Consider the following 16,011-nt stretch of genomic DNA (forward strand, 5'->3'; position numbering starts at 1 on the left):
TTGCACCTTTCCCTAGGACCTGTTTCTTTTAGAGAGCTTAGCTTGAATACTTTAGGAGACCACAAAGAGCACAATAAACTCAGATGCAATACAGTAAATTCCTTTTCCCCTTCCTTTGAGTTTGCATCTGGTCTGTGTATCTAGTCAAAGAAAGTCCTCAGCTTTGGAGCTCATTAAACGTTAGTAACTACTAGCAGTGGCTCTAGCTTTTAGTGAGTTCTACACCTTATCTATAAATGGTCCCTATGCTCTGGGGAAAATGAACACTTTTGGATCTATCCGATTACTTTACAATGATCTGAATGGGTCGTTTATGAAAATATACTAGTGTCCTGGAAATGTCACTTCACCACTAAAATAAGGACCAAAATATCCATACATACACATGCAGAGTCTGCATTCTGCCAGGTGGTGTTCCAAGTGCTGGGGATACTGGTGAACAGCTCCGGCAAGGCCCGGTTCTTCAGGAGCAATGACTTCCTGTGAGTATTTAAAGGCCCAGGAAAATGATCGTAATCATACTGGTCAAGGAAACCAGGTTAAAACCATCTTATTAAAGAGGAGTGGATCAATTTGTTGGTGGATGTGCCACTATGTTAACAAAAGCTCCACCTCCCTGAACTAGGATACACATTTAAGAGTGGGCAGGTTTAAAAAAAAAAAAAAAATCCTAACCCAACCCAAAAGATAATGGGAATCATCTGTTCTGTTCTCATGTGCAAACCTATAATTTATGGAAAGATGGGAAAGAGAAAGTCCCTGAGGAGACCTAGCCAAGTTCTGTGGTGAAAATTCAACTGTACTCAAAGCTCAGACTGGAAGAGGTGGGGGTGGAGAGGAGCAAGAAGCCACAGTAAAAATAACATGTCTTGAGGCAGCCAGCTCCCTCTCTTCTCCCCGCTTCCAATGCCATTCCTGGGCCAAGCTGCCTTCCTCCCTTGCTTCTGCCGCCCCAGCCCTTCCCCATTCACAGGTTATTAATTTTTCCTCTGTGTTTTTCATTCATATTTGAAGAATTCCAAATTAGCTGTAGTACTCATGATTCTGTCACAAGGTCATGTCAGCAGTATAAATTGTACGGCATCCTAGGAAGCAGGTAGTTAACAGCATGTGAGAATGTGCATTAATGAAATAAAATGGAGTTACCAGGAATTTTCGAATTACGGAAAAGAGACCATTTCCTTAAACGCATGACTGTGTATAATACATATCTGTGCATACTTACGTACAATTTATGACTAGAATATGCTAGAAGACCTGATAATAGAAAAGGCTATCATTCTTAAATGCAATGTTACTGGCAATATCACCCCACCAAACTCTCATTTTTGAGTTTTAGCTCTATATCATGATGGCTATGTATTGTATTTTTAAACATTTTTTTAATTTAATTTTTTGAGAGAGAATGTGTGTAAACAGGGGAGAGGAATAGAGGGAGAGAGGGAAGGGGAGAGAGAGAATCTTAAGCAGGCTCCATGCTTACCATGGAGCTCAATGCGGGGTTTGATCCCATGGCCCTGGGATCATGATCTGAGCCAAAATCAAGAGTTGGACACTCAACCGACTAAGCCACCTAGGCGCCCCAGTCAACTACTATTTTAAATGTATTTTTAAAAATGCCAGTATTAGTGATTTCTGCTAAGCCATTTGAAAAAGCATTTTCTATTATGCTTAATTTGCTTACACACTTCAATAAAAGTTCAGTGTGTGTGTGTGTGTGTGTGTGTGTGTGTATCTATATCTATCTATATCTTTATCGGTTCCCTTATCAGCCATATAAGGTAAATTATTATCTATGTCAGAGATGGAGAAACTGGGGTCATCTAAACTAGAAAAGATTGGCAATAGTGGTAGAAAGAGGATGTGAAATATATGTCAGATTGTCCAGGTAGGGAATCCCCTTTGTAACATTTCAGAGTTTCTAATATTAAAGTGTTCTTGCTATTCATGGACAGCTTGAACTGTTAGAATAAAAAAGAGAAAGCACCTGTAGTCACGGGGTGCATGATAAAAGCCTTATTACGGTGTTGTAAATCAACTGAACTTCACGTATTTATAACACAATCTCATCATCTTGTGAGGTAGGTACTTTAATAATCCCCATTTTACAAATAAGGAAACTGAGGCATACTATGTTTAAGTAATCCGCTCAAGATCACACAGCAGGTAAGGGGTACAGCTAAGATGTAAACCCAAGCTGTCTGGCTCCAGGCTCCATGCCCTCAACCATTATGCTCCACTGCCTTTCAGAGGGCATGCTATAGCTGAACTATAGCGGTTACCGAAAATCAGTTGTCTGAACTCAGGACTAAATAGTCCTAAAGAAAAAAGAAAACACAAAAAGATTAATGTTAGTGAGATCTTCAGGTCACAAATGCTCACTTACGCAATATCGTGGCTCGAATTAACATACAGTCCCTTTTGAGCTCAGTCTCATACTTGTCTTCCTCTTCCTGTAACTCATTCATTCATTCACTCCGTATTTATTGGGCATTTCCTCTTGCCCAGGTATTGTTCTTAGTAGTGGAGTGCAGGATGGATAAAGACTTGCATTCAAGGTTGAATTTTCCACGTATAGGTCATTTTTATTTTTATTTTTTTAAAGTAGGCTCCATGCCCAATATGGTGCTTGAACTCATGACCCTCAGATCAAGAGTAGCATGCTCTACCGACTGAGCCAGTATTTTTAAAGACTCTTACAAGCAGGCCTAAGAACGAACTCCGGTAACGTTTTATGTGGGGAATGCATAGCATAGTCTTGGCAAGAATCCTAAAACTGCACCGTCTCTGTTCCCAGTCTGGAAATTGGGTAGGCACCTCCAGATCCTGGGTAGAGGGACTACTCGTTTCCTCCTAAATGCACCTCCTTCCCACTCGGAGGACCCCATCAGCATACTGCCCATCTAGAATGAGCATCTTGTCTTACACATTTTAAATCCACCACATCACAAAACATGGTACCTAGCACTTCACAAATACTTAGAAGGTCATGAAATAGAGTCCATACATAAGTCAAGGAGAGCCTTCCTAAGGTGCTCCTAATCTTTTTGTTTTTTTAAAGAAGCTACATATTCTTTTTAGTGTGGTAAATATACATTACATTTACCATTTTAACCATTTTTAGGTATATCTCATAATCCCTTTCGATTGGTTACACTTCACTGACTACTTTTCAGAATACTGTAGCTTCTCCTCCACTGTTAACCACTTCACGGGTAATAAAGTCACGATTCAGACAAGAAATTGGTTTTCCTAACTAGCCCGGCTGGCCCCATTAGCCTCTTAGGAAGAATGGCTTCTTGCCCAGATAGAGATAACTTCAGTCCTCATGGTGCCCCTTCCATCCCCACCCTTGATGTGTCCAGAAGCTAGCTCCGAGGCCTGAAGTTTCTTGGCCTTCCTCATCCTAAGCAGCTGAATCAACTTGTCTCTCCACCCCTTTCATTATCCCATTCTGTCCACCCTATCAGTGGGGTGGAGACTCCTAGCTTCTAAGTGTGCTGAAGAAAACCCCAAAGGCAAGAAACGAGAATAACTTGCTCCTGCTAACAAAACAAACCAGAATACACAGTAGGGGCCAAGACCTCACAGTAGCCGAGTTCCAAATCTTTCCTTATCCCAAGGAGACAGACTGCCTGCCTCTCTATTCTAAGCTCAGGCAATGTGGCTTAAGCAAAGTCATAGAGGAATTCAAGCCTCAAGATCCATTTTCAGCTTCTCCCAGATCCCCATGTGCCTTTTTATCCTTACTCCATCTTGCCCAGCCAAACGTGAAAGCCTGTGTAAAGACCATTGCATGTCTCACTTTGAAAGGACTTGAATGCCCCTATGAACTAGCTCCTGGCTGAAATCTTTGGTCCCATGGAGACAGAGAAAGCAGCAGCCAGTTGGAAAACAAAACAAACAAACAACGAAAAAAAAAAAAAAGCGTTGTTATCTTTACGTCAAATTAAACTCAGATCTGCTTAATATCTTGGCCAACTTATGCCACAACTATTTTGGCCCTTTCCGCCACCCCAAAGCCTTCTGTGGCCAAAATGTACCATTGTGCTGCTGTTTGACACTGTGTGCCAGCAGGCTTCTGTGCCAAAGCCAAGTAACACCCTTCCTTCTTTGGGTTGTGGGGTAGCAGGGGAGGGTTTCTAATTCCTTTTGTGACCACTGACTAAGAGCTGAGTGGTCAACAATTTGGTAAATTATATACACACCTAAAATGTCAGCTGCATCAGATTTTTGTCCTCTATTCTTCCAGTAGCTAAGGGAACCTTTAGGCTGAAGGCAATTCTAGAAGAGTTGGGTTTTCTAACCACATTCTGTGGGAGGGATGCTAGCAGAACTCCAGGCACGCCGGATCCTGAGCAGCAAAGACTCATCTTTGATAAGTATATATGCCAATGATTCAAACCAATGGCAAGTGATGAGAATTAAAAGTAGCCAGTTATGAACACACACACACTCGCGCGCGCACACACACACACACACACACAGGGGGAGGGAGGGAGAGAGAGAGAGAGAGAGAAGCTCTACCACAAAAGTCCTTTTTGGAAGCAGACTAGCTATAAATATATAAACACACACTGACACAGGTCAGCCTTAGTGATGACTATAGAAGATGCTAAATCCAAAATTTCAAAAAACAAAAGCAAATTCACAGTATCATAAGTCCATATGTAGTTAGCCTGCTTTCCCATTTGTGCTATAATATATTCTGTGGGTTATCCAGTTCTTTGCTCTGGAAGTTTGCTGTTTTTGACAACTGGTCACTGGGTTGGGACAGAATGAAAATATTTTGGCCACCACAGTAGTGGTTAAAACTGTAGAAACTTTAGGGGCTATGGACTATTTGGGGGAACCTGGGCAGGACTGGGCCTAAGCACTATGACCACAGCATCTACGCAGCGTCTCCCAGGCACTGGATTTTTACATATGTGGTGCTGGTACTCTGAGGCTGTGATGGGAACATTTATGTAGTTCTGTTCTCCTCATTGCCTTCTATTCTTTCCTTCTACCCAGTGATAAGACTTAGTGGAGCTTCAGCAATGGTAGGGCGTGGCCTTGCTGCCAGGTAGATCTTGGTATCAGGATGCCTCTAGAAATAAAGAAATGTTAGTGCTGGTGGCAAATAGTAAACGTAGTGGTTCAGAGTGTGTGCCCACTGGAGAAGGGAATCCTTCAACTGCAGGGGTAATCGAGCAGCTGGTCGTATTTGTTATTCTTGGATTTGATAAGTCTGAAACATTTATATAAACGGAAACGAGAAGGTATGTAGTAGAACAGGACAGCTTGGGTTTGAATCCCAGCTCCTCTACTTCAGCTAAATGACTTTGGGCAAGAGATGAGTAATGATAGTACCTACCTCAGAGGGCTGTTGGGATTAAATGAGGTAATCTACATAGATTTAGAACAGGGTCTGGCCTCAAGTAGGCACTCTATAATAAAAGTCACATTTTTTTAAACATGTAATAAAAAAACAGCTATGATTAATCTAATTATTTAGTACAGTGTTCTCATTTTACAAAGACTAAGTGCCGGAGGTATTATGTTACTTGGTAAAGGATGAACTATTGTTGTCCTGGGTTGTAGGTTTTCTGAATGTCTCTCTCCTCCCTCCTTGACTGAGTGCTATGAAATGGGAGGCCTTTGCCTTCGGTGAGAGTGCGCCTTAACAACTTTGGGGAAAAAGCAAGCAGCCTGAGAATCCTGACCCTTTCTAGCTCCTTCTGTCTGTCAGATGATCCCCTGCCCTGCCCCCAGAGGGCAACAGACAGAAAAAAGAGAAAAAGATGAAACTCCAATCGGTAGTTTTACTACCTGTGATTACCTAGACTTTCTCTCTGCACCCTTGACCTCTGCTCCAGCCAAGAATCCATTCAACAACCTCCTTCCCTGAATTCCCTTTTTCTTCAGGTCTAAGCCTTCCCTTATGATGCCCCATTCTTTCATTGTCCTTCATGCACACCCGAGCTGCAAGGGGCTCTCTGCTTTTAGCTCTGACACAAACTCCAACTCCTAGTTCACCAGATAACCTATCGAAGCTGCCCATTTAGGAGCAAACTCACTAGCTGGCATATTCTGCACATTTTTACTGGCCAACTTTTGTGTGCTGGGGACTATTCTAGCCGCCACTAGATTGTAAGGTATTAAGAAGGTAATTTGCTTTTTAAGGGCTGTATAAAATCAGTATATTTAACTTGTTTTTGTAAGCTGTCCTTCAGATTAAGTTTGTGAAAAAGATTAAAACTGCTGTTTAAGGACAAAAAGTGAAAACATCAGTTGATCTTTGGCAAATGGAATCTTGACATTTGTCCCTTGATTGAAGGAGCAGCTATCTGGCTTTCACTCCATGTTCCTTGCTATGCTCAGAGCCTTGCTAGTTTATGAAAACTGGCAAGAAAATCCCAGAAAGTAGATAGAGACATGTAGAGTAGCTTCCACAACTTAATCACTTCTTAAGGATCATGGAACCAGGGTTCCTAGAGCTGGGAGAGGGGCTGTAAAAATTGTTTAACTCTACCTTTTCACTTCACAAATAAGGTAACTTAGAATTCTAGATATAAAGTAGTGAAGAGTCTGAGATTCTCCTCCTGGGTACGAATATTGTAAACAGCCAAAGCTTGAGGAAAAAAGTCATACAAGTTGGATGTACTGTGTGAAACTGTCATTTAAAGATGCCATGTATCTTTAACACAAGGGTTAAACAGGGTTGAGCATAATCCCTTCGGTGGTTAAAAATCCATTTAAGGGGCACCTGGGTGGCTCAGTCGGTTAAGCATCAGACTTTGGCTCAGGTCATGATCTCATGGTTTGGGAGTTCAAGCCCCACTTTGGGCTCTGGGCTGATAGCTTGGAGCCTGGACCCTGCTTCAGATTCTGTGTCTCCCTCTCTCTGCCCCTCCCCTACTTGTGCTCTGTCTCTCTCTCTCTCTCTCTCTCTCAAAAAATGAATAAACATTAAAAAAAATTTTTTTAATCCATTAAAAAAAACACCTCTGTTTTTGTAAAGCCATAAGAAGTGATAGGGATGGGGATATTTTCCGAGGTTATAAGCTGTGTTTCCACTCCTAAGATTTAATGGAACACATGTATTCAGGGAGATGCGTGGAAGTTAAACACAATTCAACATCAGTTAATCCTAAGAGTATAGGCCCTTCAGTACAGGTCCCTTCCACCTGCACATTAAAGGAAGCTAGAAAGCCAATTACCCTCACAGCAGGGCCTCTCCCCTCCTGCAAAGGAAGAATGTACTGCAAATTCTACGGGTGCTTTACAAGCTGGTAAAACTATAATTGCAGGTGGGAAGGAAACATGGGTCCTTTTTATTTCTGCCAAAAGTTCAGTCTGGTAAGCTCCTCCCTTCTATAGCTACAGAAACAGTGTGGACTCAGTATTTTTTAAGCGTGCACGTGCACACACACACACACACACACACACACAGCACATTCTAGGATTGTACAAAATTTAAAGAATGCTTTTTGTTAAAATTGAAGAGATTATCTGTGCACAACACCCCCCCCACCCCCCCCACCCCCACCAACAAAAGGGCACTCATTCTTCAAAGAGACAAGTACTGAAGGTGCCTACCGTTTTGGGGAAGCCAAAACTCAGCTTCTGGTTCAAGTGTTGAAGGCCTCCTGGCAAGACCAAAGAAAGATGGCGAAGCTAGGAGGCCAGTACGTGCTTCTGACTTGTTCTATCTAGCATGGCCCTCTGGGGAGTTCTTACTGCCCGGGCAGGAAGGGGGTGAGGGTGGGAGGCCTCGAAGTGCAGTTCCTCTGGGGAGGCCTGGTCTAGGACCACCCTAGAGGCAGGAGGAAGCCCACCCAGGGTTTCTCTTCCCTATCAAGGTGCTGGTCCGTGCAGTGACCGCAGTGCAGCTATGGTAGGATCCAGTGGCCGAGAGCCCCACGCAGAATCTGAGGGCCCAAATAGGTAGAACAAACATTACTTCTGCGGTGGCCGTTGCCATCGGTATCCACAGATGCAGTGTCTTGCCACTGAAGAAAGCTACAGGGAGCCATTTAGGGAAGGCCCACCTCTCCTAGCAACACTAACCCCAGTACTTGGGCCACCGGTGAAGCTTGTAGCTCCTAGGCTCTGCGTGTCAAGCAGCATTGTAGGTTCACTCCTCTGAGCCTCACAGCAACTTTTGGGGAAGGTACCATTATTATCCCCGGCTTCAGAGATGAAGCTTTTTTTTTGAGTTATTAAGACAAGTGATTAGTTCAAGGTCACCTAGTGAGTCTGGAGTGAGCTGGCATTCGAATATGGGCAGCCGGGCTCCAAGGCTCCAGTATATAATCCTGTTCCATCCAGCCCTTCTGCAATACCCAACACCAGGTATCCTTTGGAGACCTTTGCTCCAGGCAGAAACTTCATCCTATGTTGGCCTCGCACTGGCCTGCTGGTCTCTGAAAAGCTCCCGACAGCCATGGTAATTTTGATTTCCATTTAATTTTTCCACCTCACGAAGCACTGCCAGAGAGGGGGAATCTGGTGATAGTTTCTGAATATGATTCATTAACCAACAGCTCGAGGAAACGGAGGGCTTCCTTGCTGCCACCTGACCTTTGTCTTCGGCCTTCTAATGTTTGCACTGCTGCCCTGACCTCCCAAAGTGACCTGGTCTAGCTGGCCTGTTTCCTCGTGTGTTCCTACTTCCAGAGCCCAGCTGTCGGCCTGTGCTAGTGTGTCAATTAGTGTCTCGAGGGTTCAGGGTGGGGTCTGCAGCCTTTTGAGGAGCATAATCTAACACCAACCTCCAAATTCCTTCTCATAATTGAGCATTCATTAGTTCTGAAGGAACAAAAGCGAGCATTCTCTATTATAAAGCAGAGGTCAAAACCAGTGGCTGTGTTTTGTTTGGCCTGCAGAGTGTTTAAATATAAAGAAATTTCACATAAAAATGCGGATTTCCGGCTTCTCTTGGAAAATGGGAAGAGATGACAGCTCCGGAGCTACTGAGTAACAGCTGTCCCCTTCAGAGGAGGATGTACTCTGGCTCCTCGTCATGACCTGAAGCATCTACTTGGGCCTGCGTCAGGCACAGATGCCATGCCACTTGCCTGGCCCCTGCGGAAGCCGGAGTCAACATAACCCTGTGCTAAAGCCCCATTTCTCTTATTTCTCTCCTTTAAATGCAGAATGGAATGGTTAGGCTGCCCCTCCGATGTGCTTGGCATACCAGTACAGAACTGGGAGAGAATGTTCTGAGAGGGCAGGCGCTGTGCCTTCTCTATCCTGTCCCCAGCACTTGGCACAGGAAGTGCTTGGTACCTAATATGACATTTATCACTTGTTTCTTGTATGGATAGATAAATGAAGGACTGGCTCTTGGGAGAGAAGTGAATTTCTGACTGACAAGAAACCTGTTCAACAGCTAACAGAGGTCTGGGCTTATTAATGCTTCAGTAGCTTCCTGAATGACTGATGCTGCTCCTTCTACCTTTCCTTGATTTCTTGGGCTATAAAGATCTTCCCTGCTGTCACAAATGACTTTAATCTTGTTTAAAATTCCAGGAGCAAATGTGTTGATGGTTCACTGGGGCTTGGCCAGAAATTTCAAAACAAATAATGAGAAAAGCTGCCCCAGTCAGCTAACTTTTCCTCAGAAGGATGGGTGCGGTATTCTTGAAAAGCACCACGTTCCAAACATAGATGGAACTGCAGCTCACCATCACGTGCAGCCAGTGGTGTCATCAAAGACACAAATGCTAATGCTGTCTTGTGAGTCTGCCATCCTCCCTCGTTCCGTCCCTGGAGCAACATCCAGTGAATGAACTTGGTGAAAAGGCTAGAAACCTCCTTAGCCTTCAATACCTCACTTAGACAGCCTTCTCAAGATCCCTCTGGCCCCTTGAAGACCAACTACAAATGTGGCAGAGTGGCTGGCATGAGGCATCGAGGGGTGAAATCCTGCTGGATGTCATTAGGTTGAACACAGTCATGGGCAGCCTCTACCAGAAGCTCTTGACGCAAAGACGGAGTATAGAGTACAGGAGTTTGACCGTAATCAGTAAGACTCAGTAGTCCTTTCCTGAGAAAATGCGCTCTCAACTTCAAGGCCAGCATAACTCTGGGCATGTAGTTATGAGTATATGCTTAATTAACATCTGAATGAATGAATGAATGAATGAATGAATAGGTGTGCAGCCAAGGGTTTGGTGACTGAGAACTGGGCTCCTGCTTCAGGAGCACAGGTGGGATAGAAAAATTATGAACTCCATGCTCTCTGTAGCTCTAGCTTGGAGACTCAGATTTTTTTATCACATTCATTCCTAAGGAAAGTCAAGTGATCCCATCATACATGTTCCGTGAACGTGTGTTGGGACAATTTTTCAAAATAATCCTGAAGCATGCAGACGGAACATTCTTCAGAAATGTCAAATATCAGTAATAAAACCTTTTTCCTGTTTGCCTCCCTGATAGAAACACTGTAGATTAGGTCACTGATGGCTTTGATGCTACCAAGGCCTGAAAGTTCTCCTCCCATTTCCCTCAGTCTGGCTTCAGCCTGGACCCTCACATTTCAACTCAGAGAGCTTCCTAGAGGCTGTGATCTAACAGCTGAGTTACTGGTGTTCCAGTGAGTACTGTTGCAAAACAAAATACCCCAAACCTAGTGGTGTAAGGCCATCATTTTATTCTCAGAATCTGTGAGTCAGAATCTCAGGCAGGAAATGGTGGAGATGGCTTTTCTCCGCTCCATGATATCTGTTGCCTCTGCTGAGAAGAGTTGAAAGCTAGAGGCTGGAATCCTTTCAAAGTATCTTTACTCACATGCCTAGTGGCTGATGACGGCTGTCCGCCAGGACTCAGTGGGGCTGTCAGCTAGAATGACTACATGTGGCCTCTCTTTGCGGTCTCTGTGCATGAGCTGGTTTGGGCTTCCTTACAACATGGTGGCTGCTTCCAAGAGTGTGAGATTACTCAGGAGGCTGCCTGCTTAACACGTACACTCCTATGGTACAGCAGAGAGAACACTGGACAAGGAGGCAGGAAAGTTTGGTTTCAGTCTTGGTTCGGTCACTTAGCAGAAGCTGCGTAGCTTTGGCAAGCCAGCTAGTTTATCTACGTCTGCATTCTTGCCCGTGAAATGGGCATGAGACAAGGCAGAGCTGCCGACCTCACAAGGTTGTTTTGGAAAGAATGCTTTTTAAACGGTAAAAAATACATTCAAAATACATACGTAGAAGAAGTATACAGATAGGACAGGCTGCTATTATAGGATATGATGGGTTTAAAACATGTTTATGGGACGCCTGGGTGGCTCAGTCGGTTAAGCGTCCAACTTTGTCTCAGGTCATGGTCTCACAGTTTGTGGGTTCAAGCCCTGCATCAGGCCCTGTGCTGACAGCTTGGCGCCTGGAGCCTGCTTCGGATTCTGTGTCTCCCTCGCTCTCTGCCCCTCCTCTGCTCGTGCTCGGTCTGTCTGTCTGTCTCTCTCAAAATTGTAAGCTCTCTGGTTGTGGCAGTGCACTTCTCCTCAGGTGTGGGCCCAACTTAGTGACTTATGTCAAACAAATAGAATATGGCAGAAGTGATGGCTATCTGACTCGAGAGGCAAAGACCCACAAAGAGTAGCCTCTGCTGGCTTTCACTCGCTCAGATCCCCCACGAGGCAGCATGCGGCAGGGCCCACATGAGGAAGGGCAGAGGGCTCCCATCAATGGCCAGCACCAACTTTCGGCTGCTGTGGAAGTAACCTACCTTGGAAGCAGATGCCCCGGCCCCAGTCAGGGCTTCTTCCAATGAGTGTGGCCCCAAATGACACCTGGGCTGCAGCCTCCGAACAGCCTGAACCCAAAATGCCCAATTAGACTGCTCCCACATTCCTGCCCCGCAGAGACCTGGGAGACAAGGGTTTACTTCTGTTTTAGTTACTGGGTTTTGGGGTAATCTGTTAAACAGCAATAGGTAACTCATGCATGGAACTAGGCCCCACTGAGCAACTGCCACTGTGACAGTTATCTGACCACGTGACAGATTAGTTTTGATGGCAGTTCATTCTTGCCTGTTCCTAGTGACTAACATTTGTGTGTGAAGCGGCAAGCTGAGGGGCCAGGCAGGGAGGGTCTGATTCCACCAATGGTAAGATCGACACTAACCTTACTCTGTCTATATCTTTAAGTAAAGTGTTTTTGAAAGCAGGCCTTTGCCTAGTCAGTAATATAACTGCTTTTTAATGTTTATTTTTGAGAGAGAGCATGCACGTGCAAGCAGGGGAGGGGCGGAGAGAGAGAAAGACTCTCAAGCAGGCTCCTCACTGTTAGCACAGAGCCTGATGCAGGGCTCGAGTGCATGAGCCACAAGATCATGACCTGAGCCGAAATCAAGAGTTGGATACTCAACCGACTAAGCCATCCTGGTGCCCCATAACTGCTTTTTTATAAATGGGAAACAACAATAATACAACCCCCAAATCAACAACAACAACAAAACCCCAGCTGGTTGGAAGCCATAGTAGAAGCAGAGCCAGGAAACTAGATTCCAGGAAAGTGATCTCCATCAGCCCTGACTGAGCACCACCTACCTCTGTGGCTGCGACCTCCCCTATGATCATGCTGTTTATACTTCCAGGGCTCACATTTGACTTCTGGAATCCTTATCTCAACTGAGTTCTTTCTCAGCTGGAGACTGAGGCTCTCTATCCAGCACTTACAACACATGGTCCTCTTTCTGGCCTGGTTGCCCAAGAAGGGCAATACTTTGCCCTTAGCTAACCACGTTTTCTGCCACAGCCCACCTTCCTCAATCCTTTACTGTGTCTCTGGACCAGGTGTGTGGATGTAGTCGGGTGTGGGGCCTGGGTCTGCAGACAGACAAAGTGTTCTCCGAGCAAAGAAAGACTAACCGGCTGGCATAAAGAACAATCTGTATCACTACCTTGTTAATCACCTGCTTTAGCTCAGCTAACTGGCCCCATCACCAAAACACCAAAAAAACAGTAGTCAAGATCAACAAAACTCCAGAGATTTAAGGCCTCTGCCAAGGAGTCAGCAGACCCAGCTTCCAGCCCAGGCACTTAGCAGTGGTCGTCACTCCCCCCTCCCCCAAGATCTGAAACCCCCTGGAAGACTGAATTCGAGGCCTGGACTATTCAGCACCTACTCAAGATACACCTCTCCTGAGAAACAGTGAGCTTTCCATTTGCTCTGATGCCAATCTGTGAATGCTTCAAAGAATGACATTCAATTCTTCCCTGTACCTCTTGCACACTTTTAAAAAACCTGCTTATTTAAAAGGAATGATGTGTGCCCTCCCCTCCCCCAAGTAACTTACGGTCTTTTCTAGCTCACTGAGTAGAACAACGGTGGCTAAAGTAGCTAAGGAAGATTTAGTGATGTTTTCACGGAGGCCCCACTCCTATCTTGCCCCAGATCACCCCAGAAGCTTCTGAGGGCAGTGGTGGCTGCAGCGGACACAGGCCCTAGCCAGGGAACAACATAGGCAAGCTGTCACACTTTGTTTTTCTGCTTGTTAAGTCCGAACGCTCCTAATTAGTTACCCTGCCCGCTAATGCCTGGGTGGACAATGGTCCGGGGATCAGGGGTGCTGAGAGGCTGTGAATACAATTCCTCAGGCTGCTGAGGCTTGGAGACTGGTGACTCAGTTGTGGGCACCGAGGCGCTGTGCTCCTGTGGACTGTGGATTCAAAGATGTCAGCCTCGTGTGAAGAAAGGTCATCACCTGTTGCTTCTTCGGTGAAAGGGCAGCTGTGCTGGGTGCCCACTTAGGCTCGGCCTTTGTCTGCTGACAAACAGTGCCCACAGAGAATAACTTTCTCTGATTGTTTGCTTGGTGGGGCAGGGCCGTGCAAGATCACTCACACACTTCCTCAAAGAGGAATTCAGCAAAGCATGTTTTTAAAAAGTGGCCTCAAAATGTCTTAAACATTGCCTTTTAGTGGCTGCACTCACTAGCTAGGAAAGAGTAGATAATCTTCACGGTAGGACCCAATTCTGACAAATGTTTAGGTCACAGAGACGACAATTCCTAAGTCGTATGGGTACGGGGCAAAAAAGTTAACTGAAAAGTCAGCTGTCTAGGAATGTTTAGTGTGCAGAAAGTTTGCAACAGTAAACAACGTGCCATTATCCCAATACAAAAAAGGTGTAGATTCTTACTTGGTTTTAGAATTCTGTACATTGTTGTTTTATAGAGCAGCATTAGAGTTTGGTTTAGGGGCTAAAACTAGTTTGCTTCTCTTTGGGGACAGAGTGTGCTAATAAGTTTGGGGATAGTGAATGTATCCATCCATCCGTCCATCTATTGATACATCAAATATTCACATGCCTAGTTGCTTAATGTAAGTGTTTACTGCTTTAGCATAAAGCAAGCAGTTCAGACCATTCTAGGCAACTCTAGAAAGGTAGTATGCATTTGATTTACTCCTCTCTCTTTTCATGGCTCGTAAGTGCTATGGGCCCTCCCCTCTGGCATCCTTCCCACTTTACATCTTGTTAGTAAGTACTCCAAATTCCAGACTGTTCCATCTTTTTTGCATCATCATATCTGTTGAAGTATATCTCCTCTTGAATATCATCCTGTGCTTTCAACTTATTAACAAGACAAAAGAACTTGTAACAAAATAATTTATTCTTCTCAGGTAGTATTCTGTATTAACTGGAATCTAAATTGCCTTAACTTGAAGGTAAGGTCTAGTTTGAAATTGAGGGCTGGGGGAAGGTGGATGATGGGGAAATCAGCTCCTCAGATTGTCCCACAACAGCGGGGTGCGTGTTGGGGGTAGGGGGTAGGCAGTGGAGGGAGTCGATGGGAGGGGCTACTTTAACCAACTGCCTCACCCATGGGATCCTCCAGTATCCTTTCTCATGAATCATGTACAAATAGAATCATTCAATGCTTAGCTTACATATGCCCCAAAGGTGAGTAACACCAGAAGAGTTAGTCATTAATATACATTTTTAGGTTTTGTCACAAGAGCACAGGTAGCTAAAATTTAGAAGTTAAATCTGACCTTTCCTTTCGGCAAACAGAAGGAACTTGAGAAGAATTCTCCTATCACTTACACAGTCTGGGGAATGAGCTATTAAACCAGGGTTCTGATTTGTTCCTTAAGAGCAACAATAATCTCTTGAATGTTAACTTACATATACTAACGTATTCTATTGGTAAAATGTGGAATTTTCCTATCAGCAATGTAAGTAAGAAGACGGTCTGTCACGTACTTTACAGGGAAAGGGGAGAGCTACTGCAGAAAGCTAATGCATTGAGAGTTATGGTATTGTTCCTGCTGATTCCTTGGGGCTTATCTTTTTATCATATCCCTATCTTAATTTAGCCTTTCCATGGATTTGTGAAAATGCTGGACAGACAGAAAATAACAAGACACAAATTATTTTCTACTTCCCCTTCTTGAAGTATCAAAGCAGGAGAAAGCTTTTAAAAAGCAGTGCCTCGGTTTCCCCCATTCAAAACATGCCTCAGTACTTGTTCATTCATTGATATATGCTTAGTCCTTGTCTGCCAAACCCTTTATAAGGAACTGCTCTGTCATTTAAAAAACAAACACTGCAATCACACCTCCTGAAAGAAAGCTTCTGCTTATGATTCTATTTGGATCAGTCAGTGAAGCATCTGACTCTTGACTTCAAGCTCAGGTCATGATCTCATGGTTGCTGGGATCAAGCCCCGTGTTGGGCTCTGTGCTGACAGTGTGGAGGCTGCTTGAGATTCTCTGTCTCCCTCTCTCTCTCTCCTCCTCCACCAGTCACATGCATGCATACCTGCTCTCCCTCCCCCTCTCTCAAAATAAACATTTAAAAAAAATCAACAATATATTATGTTAGACTTATATTCAAAGAACATGGATTGAATAAGTTTCTCTAACAGTATCTACTATCCTGGAGAGAGATTCACCTGAAATTCTAGACTTAAGAAATGATGGGCTCCAGTCAGTGCCCCTCTGAGTTCCTAGGATTTGGAGAGCCTCCGCCCCTGTCTTTTGCTGTCCTTGGACCTGCTACAAGGCAGGAGGAGTACTTGGTCCCA

General features: G+C 44.5%; 1 protein-coding gene across 8 annotated transcripts in view; it reads right to left on the minus strand.

The window, feature by feature from the left end:
• PLEKHM3 (pleckstrin homology domain containing M3) overlaps positions 1 to 16,011 on the minus strand; it is a 200,404-nt gene that overhangs the window by 59,813 nt on the left and 124,580 nt on the right. Inside the window, exon 8 of one of the 8 annotated variants that reach the window (XM_030324426.1) lies at positions 384 to 480. The exons of 6 other annotated variants lie outside the window; for them this stretch is intronic. In XM_030324426.1, coding sequence (XP_030180286.1) covers positions 384 to 480 — 97 coding nt within the window. Of the gene's footprint in view, positions 1 to 383; positions 481 to 1,598; positions 2,319 to 16,011 lie in introns of those variants that run through there. One more of the 8 variants, XM_030324429.1, reaches the window with a different exon arrangement.

This window comes from Lynx canadensis, chromosome C1 (genome assembly GCF_007474595.2).
Source record: "Lynx canadensis isolate LIC74 chromosome C1, mLynCan4.pri.v2, whole genome shotgun sequence".
NCBI lineage: Eukaryota > Metazoa > Chordata > Mammalia > Carnivora > Felidae > Lynx > Lynx canadensis.